A 20,761-nucleotide genomic window follows, 5' to 3' on the forward strand; every position below is an offset into this window, starting at 1 on the left:
GAGAGAGAGAGAGAGAGAAAGAAAGAAAGAAAGAGAAAGAGATCCTGAGTTCAAATTCCAGCAACCACATGGTGGCTCACAACCACCCGTAATGAGATATGACACCGTCTTCTGGTGTGTCTGAAGTCAGCTACAGTGTACTTATGTATAATAATAAGAAAATCTTTGGGCCGGAGCAAGCAGGGACTGAGTGAGCGGAGTTGACCAGAGCGAGCAGGGCAGACCAGAGTGATCGAACCTACCGGAGCAAGCAGAAGCCCTAAAAATTCAATTCTCTACAACCACATAAAGGCTAACAACTATCTGTACAGCCACGGTGTACTCACATATATTAAATGAATAAATAAATAAATAAATCTTTTAAAAAAGAGAGAGAGAGAGAGAAAGACAAAGCAATCCTCATCATTCTCCAATTTGCTAGAAAGCAGGACTTGAGTGCTGAAGCTGTCAGTAGTCACCAAGGATAACTAAAGTTGGTAATTCTCCAACACTTTAGCATGGAGAGGAGATATTCACACTGTGGAGCTTAAGAATCAAGTGCTTGCAGTTCCACATTGAGGCCACTAGGTGGTGACGTTGTGGATTTTGGCAGCCATAGTGTGTGCTCCATAAGGCATGGTGTCCTTAATGGAATTATGAACATCTCCTCTGTCACTGAGAAGAAACCACAGAAATTCCTGGCACCTTTTTTTTTTTTTTCTCACATGCTCACTTACCTGACTTATACTATATTTATGACAACGTACACATTTTAACACAAGGGAAGCTTCCTAATTTAGATAAATACAGATGAGATCACTTTTGCCTAGACTTTAGGAGAGACAAACAGATAAACATGACTTCTTCCCAGCAGTGAAGACAGTCTTCCATAATTAACTCATTACCTTTAGAAACTGGTGCCATCATCCAACGTACCACTGGGTGAATAAACCTATCTTGCCTTTCTGAGCCCCACTCTGAGCATCTGAAAGGAGTCTGAGAAATGACTGAGGATGTAAGAGCAGGCTGGCTGATATGTATGGCACCAGGCTCTGGACGGATGCTTTCATCCATCCTGGGTTCTTATTAGCGCTGCTATGATCTTTTTAAAGCAAAATGAACCCAGAGAAGAAACAATTTGAAAGAAAAAGTAACCACTGCTGGACTGTACATTACCTATGAAAGTTCTGTGTGCTATGCTATCCATTCTCACAATAGTCTTAAACACAACAGAGGTGTCAAGTTCTTCCATCATAAGGATGACAATATCTCAGTACAAGAGGACCCGTGTGATAACTGCAGGAAATCACCCATTCAAACCTCCTTATAATGGAACTAGAGAAGAGTACACTGGGTGAAGTAACCCAGATGTGGAAAGACAAATGCCACTTGTTCTCTCTCATTTGTGGGTCTTAGTCCCAAATCTTCAGATGTGAGAGTGAGTATATACACTCTGGAGTAACCACAGAAGCTGAGAAAGTTAAAAGGGGCCATGGGTGAGGCCTAGAGAGGGGAGTAGCAGGATGCAAATTCCACATGCAAAGTGGGAAAGGGAGGAAAACAGATTGAGGAGTTCCAACTAGGGAAGTGAAAGGAAGGCACTACAGTAAGGGAGGGGAGAGGAGATAGAACCGTATTATTTGTTATTTACCTACAATTGTGTGTGTGTGTGTGTGTGTGTGTGTGTGTGTGTGTGTGTGTGTGAAATCAACTTATTCCACTTGGGCTGACAATGCTCCCCACAGGAGCCAGAGAGCAACAAAAACTCCAGTGCCCGGTATGAGAAACCTCCCTTCAAGTCTTTGGTCGGGGTAGTCCAAGTGACTTCTGAGCAATGGATGCTGATGGCTGTTGCCCTGGGTTGCCTTGCAGAGTTTGAAAACTTTAGACACAGGATTTGGGAGATTCAAGGACTTTGGAGATCCATCCTGGATCTAACCTGTCAGCCTCCTCCCTGAGAGTTAGCAGAGGTACTCTGCAAGCAGCCAAAGAAGGAGAACAATCAAGGTCCTATCCATCGGTGGTGTCTATGAAGTATAACAAGGACCAGCGTGGCAAGACATCCCCAAACGTGCAGTTGTGGCACTCATATCTTGGTGGTAACAGCAGCTGTCTAACGAAGGCCAGTTCCATTGGAGAATCATGCCCAGGAATAGAAACCTGGCTAACTACCCAGGGCTAGCGAGAGCATGCATTTTAGATCAGCAGATGGTACTTCTGTAACTTTACTCGATATCATAATCCTGACATAATCGCAAAGTTTACCTTTACACCCACAGGTCAGTGTAGCTCTTACTCCACAACAAAGAAGCTTCTCTCTGAAGAAAACGGACACCACAGAAAACCGCAACCGGTCCTGATACAGAGAGCACTCACCCAGCTCCAATGGATGGATCTATAACACAACTCCTGTACCTCAGGTTCTGGGGACATGGCGGAAGAGAGGTTGCAAAGACTGTAAGAGCTGGAGGACCAGGAAGTTTGCAGTGAGATGGCATCTGCTAGAAACGTCAGGGAAGCTACACACACGGTAGCTCAACAATGTGGCTGCCTAAACAAGACCTGACCAATGGTAGCACCAAGAGACACATTAATGCAGTAAGTGGGACTTTCATAGGGTTCCGCATCCTTAGACAAGGAACTATAGCATTAATGACTGCTGAGAAAGAGAGGGAATTGGCTCTCAGGGATGGGCACCCTAACTGGTTATCGAGTACAACCAATACAAGCTGTCAGCCCTGAAATCATATACACACAAGCCATACCAAACAGGCTCAACACGCTGATTTACATTTTTATACTTAAATACACACATGTGTAACCAAAATAATCAAGAAAAAGAGGCTGTCAACTTGAGGAGTAGAGGGTATATGGGAGAGGTTGAAGGGGAGAGAGAGTAGGGGAGAGGTGATATAATTATATTGTAACCTAAAAGTTTTTAAATTGTAAATTTAAAACCCTGAAATGAAAAACAAAGAAACAAAACAAAAGAAAAAATTCCTCATAGTTGTTGAGAATCCAAAGAGGAAGTGGTGGCTGGGCCAACGATTGCTTGGTGTAATTTATCAGAAAAACAATGATTATGCAAGATGCAGAGCCGAATACTGATTCCCCAACTAAGTAAATATTCATCACCCAGTCCCCCTTTTAGAATCACCACTGATATGTTTTTGCTACTGTTAGGAAGATAGATTTTTTTTTTTTTTAAATTGGGATTTCCAGAAAGGACTGCCTAAGACTAAGCTATTATTGTAAGTTATATAGAAAGTCTATTCTGGTTTTTTTCTGTTTCATTTGGTGAGATTCAGAATGTTTCTTTTACCCACAAAAGTCTTGGCACAAAGAGAAAATGAGTTATTACTATGGCATGGAATAACTCTGGGGATGAGGCCATACTGACGTAAAGCAAGTTACCAAACCCCTCAGACTCAGTTTCCTTGGCTGGAACATGAGAGATGACAAAAGCAGGCTCAACAGATGGCTGCAATGTTGCAGTGAAGCAATACACTTCAGCTGTCAAGCTACACATCGCACTACTACTCCGCACCAAAGCCTAAACCTCCCACGGAGGCTGCCAGCAGGAGACAGCCATGTTCTAAATCTAACATTTGCCTCATCGCTGTATGATGGTTTATTCTGCTGCTTCACGTGCATGTGCTATCCCTGTTTATTCTTCTTGGTGACACTGTTTAGTAATGTGACATTCACATTTTCACAGGCATTTATAAATCAAAGCAGAGATTTGGGGACATGAAGTCATAAGGTCAGGGCTCAGTACAAGGTCTTCTCACTTGAAATCCAGTGACCCCTCCACTTCATTCAACACACACACACACACACACACGCACACACACACACACCTTTATAGTGCCTGCAGTTAACAATAGTACACTGCAAACCTAGGTCTCAATGCCTCTCACAGAATAATGTGAAATTGAAGTATATGAGTATGAAGATGCATTATTTTTAAAAGAAATAACTGCATTAAAAATTTTAACTTAAAAGTGTATATACTGTCGTGACAGGAAAAGCAAATTAGGAGATTGTAGCTGAATATAATTATTACAACTTCGTAGTTTAATCAAACCCGGTCCCAGGGAAATAGAACTTAATGTCCTGATAGTTTTCCCTAAAGAAACCAGTGACCTATGGAGAGGGAATATCCACAGTGGATATGAAAGTGGATACACAGAAAGAGAGGCCCAACTGGCTTCTCCCCAACTCCTACTTCATCCGGAAGAAGTGAGGGCAATCACCACAGGACTTTGAATTCTCCTACAAAGAAAGGAAATGGAGAGATACTCAACACTTCCACCATGAGCTGGATCTTAGCAGTTCCTGAATGTTTACATGACTCAAGGCCTTGCTCAAGTCTGTAAAAATGAATTTATGTTTTAGTCCTTGTTCCAACAGAGCAATGAAAGTGTCCAGTCTCCCATACTTGGAGGGGTGGAGGCATGGGTACATGTGACCCTGTATGTCAAATTTCTGTGCCATCTCGGGACATCTTGGAATGATTAGCAGGAGTAACTTGATGTTTGTCCAAACTATACCACCATCCACCATCTCTCATTTGTGGGGAGTTCTGGGAAACTATTTAAAGTTAGAGGAAGAAGACTGTCTTTCAATAATTAGAGTTAAGGAGCCAGGGATAATCCCTAATACAGAGGTGGAAGCAGGAGGATCAGGAGTTCAAGGTAATTCTTGGCTATATAGATAGTTTGAGGCTAGCCTGTGCTACAATGAGGCCCTGTTTTATTTTAAAGAAGATGGAGGAGGAGGAGGAGGAACAATGAGGAGAAAGAAGGAGGAGGAGGAGGAGAACAACACAGGATTAGAGTATTCTTTTTCTTTTCTTCCTTCCTTTCTTTGTCTCCTCCTCCTCCTTTTGAAGATAGGATTTCATTATATGACCCTAGCGGTTCTGCAACTCATTGTGTAGACCAGGCTGGCCTCATACTCACAGAGTTTTGCCTACTTCTGCCTCCTGAGTGCAGGGATTAAAGGTTGCTCCACTCTGCTCGGCAAATTAGATTTAAGGCTTGAAAGGCAAATCTCTATGTAATAGGTCGTCAGATTCTGATAGTAGTGTTAAGACATAAAAAAATGATGATATTTGGTCTTCCTTTGTGGTTAGGCATGAAAGATACTGTATGTTAGGGTAATTTAGGACACAAATCCCTCATCTTGTCCTGGAATGAGCATATATATTCCAATGCACTCCTGTAAAAGAAAGTGAAGGAGCTAGCTAGAAATAAAGAACCAGGCTTGGTAACAGGGAAGAAAAGGTAAGAGGTAAACTACTGTGGCAATTAATAATGACTGTCACCTTGACAGGGTCTGGAAACACTGAACAGACCATCCTCTCTGGCGCATCTGTAGTGGAGTATGCAGATTAGGTGAAGTGAGGTGGGGAGACCCACCCTAATCATTCCCACAGCGTCATCCCCGCATCAGCTTGGCACATCTTCCTTCTAGAAGCACACACTGGACTTTAGTGGATGCTGCTATTTGATAAACTGAACTCCAAATGGACTGTAACAAAAGCAATGAGTTAGAATGACATCTCACTACAGAGCCAAGAGAGTCTGCCTTCAAACCTTGGTAATTTGATAATCTATTGCATAGAAAATGAAATGTCAGTGTAATTTACCTTACACATCTTCTATCTTAAGAGTGGAATATTTTCCTACATTTTATGAACAGTTTCTACAGCTTTGCTAATTACGTGTTTTTTCCTTCATTTTTCAATGCCTGGGAACTCTTTTATTGTAGGTACATTTGAATTTTGTCTATGGTAAAAGCTACAAATTTGGGGCTAGTGCGATTTTTTGTTATAGTGAGTAAGTATACATTATTTAATGCTTTTTTAAGCTTTTTAAATGAAGAGTGGTTAGTGAATTTTGTAATATACCATTTACAACCTAACCCTAAGCAATAATCACATGACTGTTCCTCTTCTATCTGTTGACAGGGATAGAAACTATACTTTGATTTCTAGGTATCTAATTATCTTCATATTCTGGGAACTATTTCTATTTGGTCATGGAATAGTAGCTTATATAAAATTTAATAACTAACTATGGTGAAGTTTGTCTATAAACTTCTTTTTTACCCCAGATACATTTAAAACATTTAGACACTTTTGTTTTTACAACTGAATATTGATGAAAAAATAAAAAGAGAACTAGAGTTACTGAAAGCCAAGTGGAGGCTTGGCTTTTACAGAAACAGTGAACTAAAGATACTAAGGTGGGGAGAAGGTGGTGTAAGTAAGGTGCGAGGAGTGGAAAGATGAGGTAAGAAGTAGGAAGACCTGAGAGAAAGAGGAAGAAAGAATCTTCTTGGGGGGGGATATAAATGAGATCTCTGAATAATGTGTGTTAGAGAGAGAAAGGGGGGAGAGGGAGAGGGAGGGGGAAGGGGAGAGGAGAGAGAAGAGAGAGAAAGAGGAAGGAGAGGGGAGAGGAGGGGAGAGGGAGGGGGAGAGGGGAGGGGAGGGGAGGAGAGGGGAGGGGAAGAAGAGGAGAGGGGAGGAGAGGGGATGAGAGGGGAGGGGGAGGAGGAGGAGAGGGGATGACAGGAGAGAGGGAGAGGAGAGGGGGATGACGGGGGAGAGGGTGAGGGAGAGGGTGAGGGAGAGGGAGAGGGAGAGGGAGAGGGAGAGGGAGAGGGAGAGGGAGAGGGAGAGGGAGAGGGAGAGGGAGAGGGAGAGGGAGAGGGAGAGGGAGAGGGAGAGGGAACCTGCTGTGCCATCTAATTGGTTCAAAAACCTTACATTAGTAAATAAAAAGATCCACACTAAGCTTTTCAGATGAGAGCCTGATGAGGAAGCCCCCACTAAGGTAGCTCTTTCTACTTTCCAAAGGCTCAAGGCACATAACATGGTTTTGCTGTCTGATGACACCTGAAGCCAGCCTTCTTGAGTTGTATAGAGACTCAGCAGTACACACCCTGGCCCAGGAGTGACATACATTGGTCCAGTCCCTCTCTCTTCCTCCATGTGCTGAGTTAAGATTCCTTTCTTTCAGAGGCCACACTCCAGGTCACATGGTTTTTCTCACAACCACGGAAGATGGCCAATCAGTTTTACTTCCATGGTCTTGAGGTCGCAATGACGAGGCTGACAGTAGTTTGCTGTTGTTCTATTATGAGGTTCAGTTACGGCCCTTGTCAATGTTATGTGACTTAAAGATTATTACAAAATAATTTAGATATATATATATCCAACAAAGAGATTTTTATAGGGAAGGGGTCTAACCAGCGCTGAGAATTATAGGCTGAAAATATCTCTTGCCAGATTCTACCAGGATTCTCTGATTCTGAAAGGATTTAAGCAAGAAAGCCACAGAGGGAAAATACATACCCTCTAGGACTTCACCCGGTTCCAGGCCTTTGTTCACAAATCAACAGACAGTGATAACGATGTATTGTAGGTCAGGCTGAGGCTGTGTTACAGGCTTAGAGAAAGTACAAAGCAAATAGGGTCCGACAGCCATAGTCTCAGCTGTTGTGGGATATTTACCCATTTGTGTATTGGAACTGTCTGCGTTCAGTGTGAGGAATCAGACTTACTGCTTTTTGTTTAACTTGGTAAAATTTTGTTAAACTTGGTAAAATTATTGGGGTTTTTATAATATTTAGTAGTAGTAGCAGCAGCAGCAGTAACAGCAGCAGCAATATTTTACAGAAAATTTTCTTGACACTGAAAAAAAAATTATCTTATCTGGCCAAATAACCACACAGGAAGCAGAGCTAGAGTTATTCATTCAGAGTCAGGTTGAAATTTATCACCATCCACGGGTAACTGAATGTGAGATAAGACCAAGCGTGGGAGGTGCTGGAATTAGGACCAGTTTTAGTTACAGCCTTCCCTGCCGAAGCTATAAATACAAATGGCCAATTTAACAGCAAGGAAAGACCACCTATAAGATCTAGACCTAGGATCTAATCAGTTGCTTTGTGGCTTCTTTCAATTATAGGATCCCTGCTATGTTTATGGGGACTTTTAATGTGAGCATCATGGTTTCGAAGGCCATATCGTTATTGGCCATGTTTGATCTGAGGGTGGGAAAGTGGGAGCTCAAACAAGACACACAAATGGCTGCACAGGATTGCTTAGACCTGCACTGTAAATTGGCATCCACCAGAGCCTACTGTGGAAGAGGAGGGGAAAGTGTAGACGCCACGGGGATTGAAACCCAGAAAAGTACCATTAAAAGTTCTTTGTGTTCAGCTCAGGAAATGAAAATTAGTTGAGAGTAAGTCCCGTGGCTTTGTCAACATTATTTAAGAGTGTTCTGAGAAAGGAAGGATGATCAGGACAAACACATCATCTCATTCCAGTGTGGCAACAGGATGTGACTTACAAATGGAAAATTACGAGAGCTAAATTGCTGCTTATATACAAATAATTCTAGTCATGAATCAACCGAGTCACAATGCATGTGACTTCTCAGGCTTAAAAAAAACCCAAAACATCCAAACCCTAACTACTTAGTATTTTCTGAGTGAGAAGACCCCTCACAGAAAACTAGCTTTCCTGCTCAACGCTCCACACAGGCTCTGTCACAGCATGCTTTTTCAACTTCCAATAAGACCCTACACTCAGCTGCTCTGAGGAATCTCTTTATTCTACATCTTGCCTTTGGACTGACACATTCACCCATATGTCTTAAACTGCCACCTTTTCGGGACTGTTTGCACCACAGATAGCTAAGGGTAACTTGTAAACGTCTTAAAACATAAAGAGAATTTTTTTATTTCCTTTGTAGCTTAGTCACAGATCTCTTGAGTGTAAATGCTTTAGAAGCTATAGCATCATTGTTGTAGCATCACGAAGCTCTCTCGTACAAGCACAGCATCTCTACCTGTGTGTCAGGTACACATCAAAGGTATCATGTCCAAAGTTTATGTCACTGTCTTCCTTCCACCCCCACTGTTTTAACTCAGGTTCTTTATGAGCCTTTTACTCCTTCAATTAACTTTATATCATTGATAATTATGATACATTTTTAAGAACAAAAGAAAGAGTGGTCCCCTAACATCCCTTCACCAAACAAGACACCCAGCCCAGCCTGCACCTGCCATTCCTGGACACGACAGTTTTCACTATTGTCTGTTGTCTATAACATGAAGCAGGTTCTTCTTCAAGTCCCGTGGCGATACTTTTCTCCTTACAAGTCTTGCATTTTTCACATAAAGCCTACAATCTGGTCACACCTAATCTTATGCATTCCCCAAACACTGCACATCTACTATTGTTACAGGTTTGCAGTGTTCCCTCTGCCTGGAATGCATTTCCTAACCTGTCTGAGAAGAATTCCTCTTGCCCAAGTTTACCATCATATTGGGCCTATTACATATCATATCAACTCCAGGACTGTTGGAGAGTTCACATTTCAGCATTTATGATATCCAGGTATATTTTATGAGCTCTATCTACATCAAGGCTGGGTTAGCAGTAGTATTTTCCTTAGGAGCACATGTAATAGTGGTACTGTTTATGAAAATGTGGAATCAGATAAATGTTATACTTAACTTGCATGAAAATCACCATAAAATGTGATTATCCAAGGTCAATAACCCATATTTGTGGTGGGCAGAGAATTTTACATTTCCTATTAGTCAGAGAAACAGCTACTCTTTAAAAAAATGTAGTACTGTCTTCTGCCCATGTTCACTTCATGATGCGCTGCCTAACACAGCCCATGGACAATGGAGTCCACGGTTAACAGAACCAAGAGACCTTGAATTACACTTCTGAAACTCTGACCCAAAGTAAGTCTTTTCTATTTTTCAAAGGAACTACTCTTTATTGCCCTGACAGTAATCAAGAGATGTTCCCGTTTGTGTACTCTGCAAGTTAGCAAAGCTACAGGTTCAAAACCATATGAGGATAGCATTACCTGTCATATAGTTCTTAGTTATACACCACTAAACGACAGAACCACGGTCTCATTTGGCACCGTCACAGTGTTTTTCACATACAACAGGGAACTTGCACATATGAGCACATATAGAGTGTGACAACATGCATAAGATCTGTATGAGATCAAGCCAGATGAAATCCTAGAATGAGGGTTGGGGTGGGCATGAAATCCCATTGATAGCTGAGGAGTTATTTGCATTTGATAGCTCCTGGGACAGAAGAGTCAGTTTTCTTTAATGGTGTAATGTAGTATGGCAGGCCCCACTCCCAAATATAACTGCACCCAAGGGGTTTTTTAAGAAAGAAGAAAATTCAAAAGTTACATAGGAAAGTGAGGGTGACGAGAATGGATCTCTGTGATGCTAGGGTCAGGGTCCATATGATCAAAATACTAAAAAAAAAAAAAGAATTTCTCACGAACTACTTTAGGGCTTCCTTCCTTGAGCTGAGAAACCTAGTACATTTTCCAAGTTTGAAAGGTTCTCAAGGTTCTATCCTATTCAAATGTAGCTCTTTTCATCAAAAGAATAGGATTTTCCTTCTTTCTTTATTTCTTTCCTTTTTTTGGGGGGGGGGGGGGGAACAGGGTTTCTCTGTATAGTCCTGGCTGTCCTGGAACTCTGTAGACCAGGCTGGCCTAGAACTCATAAATATGCCTGCCTCTGCATCCCAAGTGCTGGAATTAAAGGCATGTGCCACCATCACCCGGCTCATAATAGAATTTTCAATGTATCAAGATACTGGCTCTTTTAAAGACAGAATTTAAGCCCATTAAGATATGCAGGCAGATAAAACTCCAGTGTGTGTGTGTGTGTGTGTGTGTGTGTGTGTGTGTGTGTGTGTGTGCATGTGCACATGCACGCACATTTTGAAAATTTCCAGCTATTGAATAATAGAAAATTTAAAAAGTATAGGACATAAGCCATATATGTACCTCATTTCAAATTCAGCTTGCATGTGTGAGAAGAAACAGTCATAAATTAGAGGTAACAAATACAGTATCTGCTGGCTATGGAACTTTCACCAGGATATGTATGTATGGTATAGCCCATAAAGCAACAAATTTACCTTGATGAATTACATTTTAAAAAACCCTACCTATTCACAGTCACATAGTACAAAATGTTTGTGTCATTGTTTGCTCTCTAGATGGTACTGTGCCTGACCCATTATTCCCATCAAACATGAGGTTGAACAAGACCAACTCTGCCTTCTGCTTCATGAAAACAAGGTCTTGTAGAGAGGAAAGAACAGAGATCTCTGCAGAGAGAGAGCAGCTGCCATGGAGCTCCTGTGACTCATAGACTGAGAATTTCTCTGCTAATTTCCAAGGTGGCTTGGCCATACTTTGTCAATTGACCCAACTTAGCAGCCTTTTGGTGGTGTAGTATCATGTGGCCTTATTTGGTAATGGGAACAGCATGCTAAAATTTCCCCAGCAATCCCCGCATGCATTTCCCCTGACTTTCTATTAAAGAAGAAAGCTTCCTTCAAAAACCCCATATTCAGTTTTCTTTTGAATCTTAAATTAATTTGGGGAAATTAAAATAGGAAATAATACATAGAAGCAGTGCATTTTCACGTTCACTAACCCCAACCAATAAAAGTGTCTTAGTTGTCCCCAAAATATGGAGCACGGTACAGAACCTGCAAAGGTTTCTAAGTAAATGTTGGATCTTCTGGTACCCCAAGGAACCAATGGGTGCCAAGCAGTGGGGTGATGCCACTCACTGGGCCCCAGTTTGCCCCTCTGTAAAGGAATGAAAAAAAGCAACACAACAAACAATACCGAATTTCAAATTTCCAAGTTGCCATGCTCGTCAGACCAGGAATATAATCCCCATTGACCTGTCGGGGGTGACCATCAATCTGAGCTGCAGGACTCCATAAGCCTCACATGTACACACTGTGTTCAGTTAATATGTATCAATCAAGAATGCCTACGGTCCAGAAGAAGACAGGAAGGTTTACCCTCAAAATATCTCAAAAGCAGGAATGAATGATTTAAAGGATGAAATGTTCCGACATAGAAGCTACAACTCAATCTACACTGAGGATGAAACCACCATTGGACAATGGACCATGGATTCAGCGATGTTGTCTACGGTCATTCAGGAAGTAAGTGGCAATGGGGGTCTGAGAGAGAGAGGGAGGGAGGGAGGGAGGGAGGGAAGGAGAGAGGGAGGGAGAGGGAGGGAGAGATAGATTAAGAAGAGTATCCTTGATGTGCAACTGAGAAGCCTCCTACCTTTCTTGAAGAACTCCTCCAGTTTGTCCTTGAAAGGCTGCAGGTACTCCCTTGGGGACTCCTTGCACACCAGCTTCATCTGTTGCTCACTTGCTGCAAAGAGAGGTATAGATTAGACTTAACCAAGAAGACATACTTGCTGAGGGCCTGCTTGGGCACTGTGGTTCATGGTTAACTGTACAGATTCCTTGTCATTCACAGTTTAACCAAACTCTATGAGTAAAAAGGGCACAGTCTACACCTCTCTTTGGGAACATGGATAGCGCAGTCTTTAATCTTCCTTTTAGCCATTCACAAAAAGATCTGTGACTTGTCCCAAGTAAAGTATTCTGCTCTCATGTTCCTCATAATGGGAGACAGGGGAACTTAAGGTCTGATCCCAGGGAAGGAAGGTCCCTGACCATCTTCAGTCCATACACTGAAAGAGATTTCACTCAAATTACCACAAGTGGAAACTGCCTGGAACCATGAAGTTAGAGAATCCTCATGATGCAGGCTCCAGTTCAGTTTAGGAAGCATGCTGTGTGTGCTCTTCAAACTTACCACTTAAAGCAAACAAACCAAAGGTCTATTTTCAAGGCAAATGTGCTGAGAGTCAGTGTATGTGCTGTCCCATGGAGTGGGACAGAAAACACTGGTCCCCAGCCACTATATCCACCTCTATCTCTCCTCACCCAAGCTACAAGCTCAGAGTAGAAAAGCATTAACAGCCAAACTGGCCTAGTGACTCTCAGACTTGGGACACTTAAACATACCTTAAAAAGCTTTAAAAAATAGGACACAAAAATGTAAAAATAAACCCACCTGCAGGGTTTGTTAGGGAAATAGACAAATATAAGTAGCCGGTGATGGCTAAGATTGAGGACCCCTCCCCTGACCGCTTGACCAATGAGGAAAAGGAGGGCGGGACCTGAGTTACAGGGTGATAAGTATTACTCCCAGAAAGCAATTGGATGCCCTCCATTTTGCTGGGTTGGAGTGCAACCTTTCCAGATCATAAAATAACCTCTCTCACTCTTCCTACTGACTCTCCAGCACATTCATTACAGAATGAGGGCCCTTTGACCTCAGGCCACGTACCTCCAGCTTCACTAACACATGAATACTTTCACTAGATCCACTTCAGACTGGACACCCAGAATTTATAACAAATTGCTCTTTTGATAATCAGGTTGCCTTGAACTGGATTTGGTTACACAGAAACCACAAGGGAAAGTACTCAAGGATCTGAAGGCATCTGCCATCCTATAGGTGGAACAACAATATGAACTAACCAATACCCACCCTGGAGCTCGTGTCTCTAGCTGCATATGAATCAGAAGATGGCCTAGTCGGCCATCAGTGGAAAGAGAGGCCCATTGGCTGTGCAAACTTTATATGCCTCAGTACAGGGGAACGCCAGGGCCAAGAAGTGGGAGTGGGTGGGTAGGAGAGTGGGTGGGGGAGCGTGTGGGGGACTTTTGGGATAGCATTGGAAATGTAATTGAAATAAATACCCAATAAAAAATATGAAAAAAAAGAAAAGTGGTTAACTCAGGAAAAAAAAATATCTTTCAATGTTTTCTATATACTTCTGGCCAGTAGCTTCAACTATTGGTAATGGCTGGAAATTACTTGTCTAAGAAACCAAATTAAAGCCTTGGATTTTTATCATAAGCATATCACACTGCCGAGTATAAAAATAGAGAAACAAATAGCTGTGTAGTGTATACCTGTGAAGTGCTTGGGGGCAGATGGGACTTGAGTGTAAGGGTCAACTGAGCTATACAGAGTGCTCCAGTCTGGCCTGATACTATATGAAACCCTGTCTTAAGGGGCTGGGGGCAAAGGTAGAGAAATGTATACTTTACATCTTGGAAGAATCTATGAACCCCCCCCCCCCCCCACACACACACACAAAAGGCATTTTGGAAGTGAGCAGTTGGGGAGGGACTCTTATTTACATCAGAAACATCCTACTTGGCTGTTTGGTGTTTTTTTTGTTTTTTGTTTTTTTAAACAAGCAAAGCTACTCAGTGTCCTCTGCAAATAGTCACCTGACCCTTTTTCCTTTTTCTGTTTGGGACATATTGGTCTTGCCTTGAAGTCTGGTTCAGTCTCTCAAGTGCTGATATCACAGGAGGGAGTTGACACTTTTCATTTTTAGTATTGACAACCAGATTTCTAGACTCTTCAACTATGTCGGGAGACCAGAAGATGGTGAGAACATGACTGGGGGGTCTTTTGTTGTTTCCTAACACACATTCTCAGGGTTGGGGCTACTAGATCCCAGTACAGGAGTGCCCCGCTTCAGGCTTCTACAGACACTGCTGCTTTCTAGGGCCTCTGGTTAGAGCTCTCCTAGAATGTCTACTACTACAACTGTCCAGTGCTAGTCACCAAGGTGACAAATACAAATCCTATCTTGGAACAAATGGAGAACAGTTTCCTCAAATGCAGTCAAACCTTTTCAAAATGCTTGTTTCAGCAGCTAGTGAGATGGCCCAGTGGACTAGGGCACTTGGTACCATGCCCACTGCCCTGAGTTTGATACAGGGGCTCAGATGGTGGAAGTGCAGAACCAACCCTGAAAGTTGTTCTTGGGTCTCTGCACATGCACACACATGCCCACAGAACAAATCAATATTTAAGTTGTAAAAACAAACAAAAAGCATACTTATTTGAACATCTTTACCTTTCTTTGAAAGTGTGTTTGGTCTTCTCTATAAAAAGTACTCTATAACTATTCCACTATTATCAGACTTCTCTTTCCTGGTTTCCAAGTAGGTAAACCATTTGAACAATGGTAAACAGTCCTCCTGATATCATTATTCTTTTGCTGAAACAGTGAAACAGAAATGCTTTGAGCTTGAGTGATGTCAGAGGACAGAGAAAAGAAGGAACAGGAGTAGACAGAGCTGGGATACATTCTAAAGTGGAACAAACAGATCTGGATGGCAGAGTCAGGGCAGGGCTAAAACATGAGAATGTCATAGTGGGTGGTCCCAAGTCCATCGAAAAGGGATCACTGGATCTAAAACAATTTAATTTGTATGTTCCATGTGTGTGTGCATGTTTAATGTGTATGTGCATGTGTGCATGTATAAGTGCATGTGTGTGTGTGAATGTGTGTACATGAAAGCCAAAGGTTGACATTGATTATCTTCTTCTCACTCTCCATTTTATATTTTGTCGTCACTTTCTGAACCAGTGACTTGTCAGTCATGCCCTGGGATCTGACTGTCCTTGCTTTTCTGAGCACTGGGTCTTCAGGACAGAACTGTCATGCCTGGCTTTGACATGGGTGCTCGTGAGCTGAGCTTAGGCCCCCGTACTTCTCTGGCAAGCATGTCATTGGCTGAGTCACTTCACCAGCCCCTGGCTTAGAGAATTTTTATCACCTCAGCACTGCTCATCACCTCCTCCCACAAAGCATAAGTAAGGTAGCCAAGATGATTATACCGACTGGACACAGAGGCCAGCACACAGACGGTTGGTTAAATACACTTTGAATGATTTCTGCTTTGATATTCACTTGATAATGAACTTTCAGAGTGACATGCTTTTCTCCTGATATGCAGTTATGACTCTGAAAATACACAAAGACATAACAATTTCTCACAGTATAAATCATTAATTCTTTAAATTCAAAAACCCCTCAGTGACATTCAAGCTCTACTATTTTTAGAACTATTTTTGTGAGCACAAATAGTATGTCATGTTATCAATTTAGAAATGAAAAATAATTGAAAGCATGGGTGATCTCTTCAGGGTTACCCCTCCCCCTCCCTTTCCCTCCCTCTTTCCTTCCCTCAGTGCCTCCCTCTCTATGTGCCTCCCTACCTCCCCTCTTCTCTCCCCCCCTCCCTGTCTCTCCCCCTCTCTCCCTCTTTCTCCCTCTTGCTCTCTCTCTCTCTCTCTCTCTCTCTCACTCTTTCTGTTTTCTGAGATAGGGTTTTTCTGTGTAAGAGCTCTGGCTTTCCTTACTTTGTAGACTAGGCTGGCCTTGAACTCACAGAGATTCGTCTGCCTCTACGTCCCGAGTATTGGGACTAAAGGTGTGTGCAGCCATGCCTTTCAAAGGTTACTTTTTCTAAGCAAAGTAAAAAGAGCTTGGGTCCATAGTCACTAAAGCAAGGCTTCAACTTCTGAAATGAAAAGATGGTCATTGTAGCTCTTCGTTTGTCCTAACAGTAGTGACAAATGGGGTGGCCATAAAACTGTTTATGGGCCATTACTCTGTGCTTGGACCAAGACTTCCCTGAGCTCAGGTGGGCTGTGGCTTTTTGTCTTATCTGTAAATGATGGCCCCTTTCTTCCTGAACGACATGAGATAATGCATAAAGGTAATTTTCAGAGTGTGTAGTATTAGCAAACAATTGCACTATTATGTATTATTATGATGACTTAGTAAAACTGGTCAGGAAACATTTCACAGCAGGAAGGTTACAGTGTGAGGGCTGGGGACTAAAAGCTGAAGAAGCTGGGTGCTCAATGACTTTACAGATCTCCCATTTAGAAGATGGGAGTACTGCCTCTCACGCCCTTGCTGAGATCTCACTACCTATCGTGAAAATGCACTGAAGAACGTTGGCAAATTCTCTGGAAATCTGAGAAAACTTGGGAAATTACCCTCTGTGTCTTGGAGTTCTCCGTTTTAGAAATTAGAAAGTAAAACTAGGACAAATGACAGCAGTCCCATGGGTGTGCTCAGAGGACCCCTTTGTACCCCACCAGGTTGGGACTCCCGAGCGACCTGCTGGAATTAAATGTCTCCACAGGATAAAAGGAGAAGGCTGCCCTCCAACTGCCCCTGCACAGTTGCATGTTCCGGTGGCCAGCAGCTCACACACTCCAATTTATTAACTTGGCTTACCCAAGATGCTTTCTAACAGACAAATGGGAGACCGACGACTAATTAATGATGACACTGGAGACTGCAGGGGCACAAAGAAGAGAGGTCATGGACAAATTCGTAAATACCACTCATTGTCCTACCAGAAGACTAGTTACTAGACAGTCTTGCCAGACCACCAAAGTTGCCTTAAGCACAGTCTGCCAGGACCTCCAACATTTAAAACCAAGCCTGTCTTCTTTTCTCTCTGTAAAACTTTCAACTGTAAAAGACATTAGTTTCTAAAGTTAACTACTAATAAATGGTTAGTAATAACAGCGAAATATAAACTGATGCATGATGGAATAATGGAGAACAACTGAAATCAGACTCACTTGAAGGCTAAGCAATTGTGACTTCTTGCAGTGAAAAAAATATGTTCTTGAATGTATTAAGACTTCAAATGCCAGGCATCTAAGGCCAGACTGATGGTTATCTATTTTTGGCTCATTGAGGCACTTTTAAAAAGCAAGTGTATATCAGAAGAACATAGAAGCAACTGTAATACAATTGGCCAAAATCGTATGTGTTTTGTATCGAATACATGGGAAAATGTTATTAATTATTGTGATACTGCTATATGCACTCAAGTCAGAATGTGGGGTGTCTGTGTGTGTGTGTGTCTGTGTGTGTGTGTGTGTGTGTGTGTGTGTGTACTGGGGTGGGTGTGTGTGTGTGTGACTGAGGACTGCATCCAGGACTTTGCAAAGCCAAAATACATTGTATGTAGAATTGATGCTTTCTGAATCTGGAATTCTCTTCCCTCTGCTTACCTAACTCCCATGCTCCCATGGTTCTCTGGGTGAGTTCTATTTATTCTTAAGACTTGTAAGCTCTGTCTTTTCCACAAGCTCCATGTTCAAAGGACCAGCATTGAAGATTTTCATAGGAACATATGAAGTTGTTTGCTTATAGACGTTTTTGTGTTGTATTGGTGGGTTTTAGAAATCGGAGCCAGACTGTAAAATGTATCTGATGTTTGGTGAAGGAGTTTGTTACAAAGGAATTCCCTGAATCAATACATCAACTTAGCAAATATCTGCCGGGCACTTATGATGTGCATGAAATTGGACGTGGTGCTTGGGAGATGTCAGTGAAAGAACTAGACTAATGTCTTTCCCTCATACACTGTAGGAAGTGGGTCACTGACCCTTCTTATGCAAGACATAGTAATGGCTGTATATACACATCTTTCCTATCAGAGTTAGCAGGATGCACAATATTTTCATACTTTTCACACATCAAGTAATGCATGTATGTATGGGTTTTGTTAAAAAGTGACCACTTTTAAGCTTCCTTCCCCAAAACATGTTTTTGTTAAAATAAACTTTAAAGAAAGTGTATTTAGAGATTGAAATCTAGATAACAGCTTAACCTATATACTTTTTAATGATGTTGGCTTTGACCTGAACTATTATTTCTACAGAAAGCAGATTTTGAACTAGTGTTTTCACGTGCTTATTAAAAGTCAACATAGTAGCCCTATTTTGTGGGTCTTCCATATCTTTCTCTCTCCTACTGTACCTCCCTCCCTCCTGTTCTACTTTCTTCCACAATGCTAAAGAAGGGACCCAGGGCCTTATATATATTATAGAAAAGGTCTATCACCAAGCAATATATATATATATATATATGAATATTTATATATATATGAATATTTATATATATTTGAATATATATATATGAAAAGACAATGTAAAGAGAGATTGCAACGGGATTTCTGTAAGCCAGATGATGTACTCCTAGAATAAAGCATGTGTCTCCTGTGCATGACTTTTCATAGACACATTATAAATACTTGATGGCATGGAGTAGTAACGGGTAGCGGCAGTGTCATCAGCAATCTTAGGCCACAGTAGATGGGCGAGGAGAAATCCATATGACACAGATTTGAAGGGCATTTCTTTGTCAGTATTTTTTGCCAAGTAGCCCTTCTACGGCCACATTTCCAGGTTCAAGTTAGACAGCTGTGCACCAAAGATCCAGTTGTGGACAATCTATATGTAACCAAAAATGTTTCTTTAGCTGTAGTTTGGGAATTCAGCTAGTATCATATGTAAATTATTTCTCCCAATGACTATCCATGCAAGAGCTACATCCGTTTCTAAAGTGGACAAAAAATTTGAGTGGGAAAGTGTATGTTAGGAAATAAAACAAAGGACTTAGTCACATGCAGACTGGATCAGGATGTCACATCAGGATACTGCAGATACTACTACATAAAGTTTTGTATGTAAGTGCTGCCTTATATCAGTAAACTCATAGTACCTCTATATTCAAGGCTAGATAGAACATTATATTGAATGTTCAGCTTTGGTACTCCACAAAGTAGAACTAACCCAATTATCCACCAAATGATGGATGAATAAATAAAATGCATTTCATACACGTAATGAAATATTATTTGGTCATAAAAATAATGACATGATACATACTGCAACATGGATAACTCTTTGAAAACACTATTCTAAATGAACAAACCAATGACAAAATACCACATATTGTATGATTCTACTTGAAACTGCCTAAATAAACAGTCAAATAAATGAAATAGATTAGGGATGCCTAGGGCTTGAAGAGGAAGTTGTATGTTTTGGGGGGTGGGGGGTGCTGACTAAGACATACAGTGTTTTTCTAGAGTGGTAAGAAATTCTTTTAAATCTTTCTAAAACTCATTTATGAACTCACTACTCTGCAAAAATACTAAACTTCATTGCACTGTACATATTAAATAGGTGAATTTTATTTTTCTCATAAAAATAACAAAAAAGGTAATTTAAAGTCTGATATAAGCAGAAGCTAAAATGAACTGGTAAAAGAAAAATATACTATCTGGGTTCCTTTTAGAAGGTGAATTTTAGAATCTTAAGTACAACTATGATTTTCACTATAGTTATAATATATGGATATCAGAGTGGATCAGAACTGGGAAATAACCTTGTGACATACAAATACTTGAGAAGCCAACTGTTAATCGTCTAGCTCGATGATATGGCAACATGTACTAACTAATAAAATTCTATGAAAAGTAACTGGAACTAGACAAGGGAATGGCAAGCAACACAAATACAAGCTTGTTTACATTTAAGAAGTTAATCTCCCTGAACACATTGATGCAGGAGACAACTTCCTGAACAGAGCACCAACAGTTCAGATACTAAAAGCAACAATTGACAAATGGGACCTCCCGAAACTGAAATGCTTCTGCAAGTCAAAGAACACTGTCAATAGGACAAAACACAACCTACAGTTGGGAACAGATCTTCACCAACCCTACATCTGACAGAGGGCTAATATCCAAAATTTATATATATCAAAAAACTCAAGAAATTATACACTAAGTATACTAAATCATATACTAACAGTTCAAATAACTCAATTTAAAACTGCAGCATGGAGCTAAACAGAGAATTTCCAACATAGGAATCTCAAATAGCCAATCAGCACTTAAAGAAATGTCCAATGTCCTTGATCATCAGGAAAATGCAAATCAAAACAACCCTGCGGTTCTATTTTACATCCCTCAGAATGGCTGAGATCAAACATTCAAGGGACAGCACATACTGGTGAGGATGTGAAGCAAGGGGAACACTCCTCCATTGCTAGTGAGAATGCAAACTTGTACAACCACTTTGGAAATCAATTTGGCAGTTTCTCAGAAAATTCCAGTGGGAATAGTTCTACCTCAAGACCCAGCTATACCACTCCTGCCATGCCCAACTAAACTGCA

General features: G+C 41.3%; 1 protein-coding gene across 5 annotated transcripts in view; it reads right to left on the reverse strand.

The window, feature by feature from the left end:
• The window catches only part of Fmn1 (formin 1), a 368,942-nt gene that overhangs the window by 61,511 nt on the left and 286,670 nt on the right, over positions 1-20,761 (reverse strand). For all 5 annotated transcript variants that reach the window (XM_085834577.1, XM_029474561.2, XM_085834578.1 and 2 more), the window contains one exon: positions 12,159-12,251. In XM_085834577.1, coding sequence (XP_085690703.1) covers positions 12,159-12,251 — 93 coding nt within the window. The remainder of the gene's footprint in view (positions 1-12,158; positions 12,252-20,761) is intronic.

Source organism: Mus caroli, unplaced genomic scaffold (genome assembly GCF_978045245.1).
Source record: "Mus caroli unplaced genomic scaffold, Mus_caroli_1 scaffold_2, whole genome shotgun sequence".
Taxonomy (NCBI): Eukaryota; Metazoa; Chordata; class Mammalia; order Rodentia; family Muridae; genus Mus; species Mus caroli.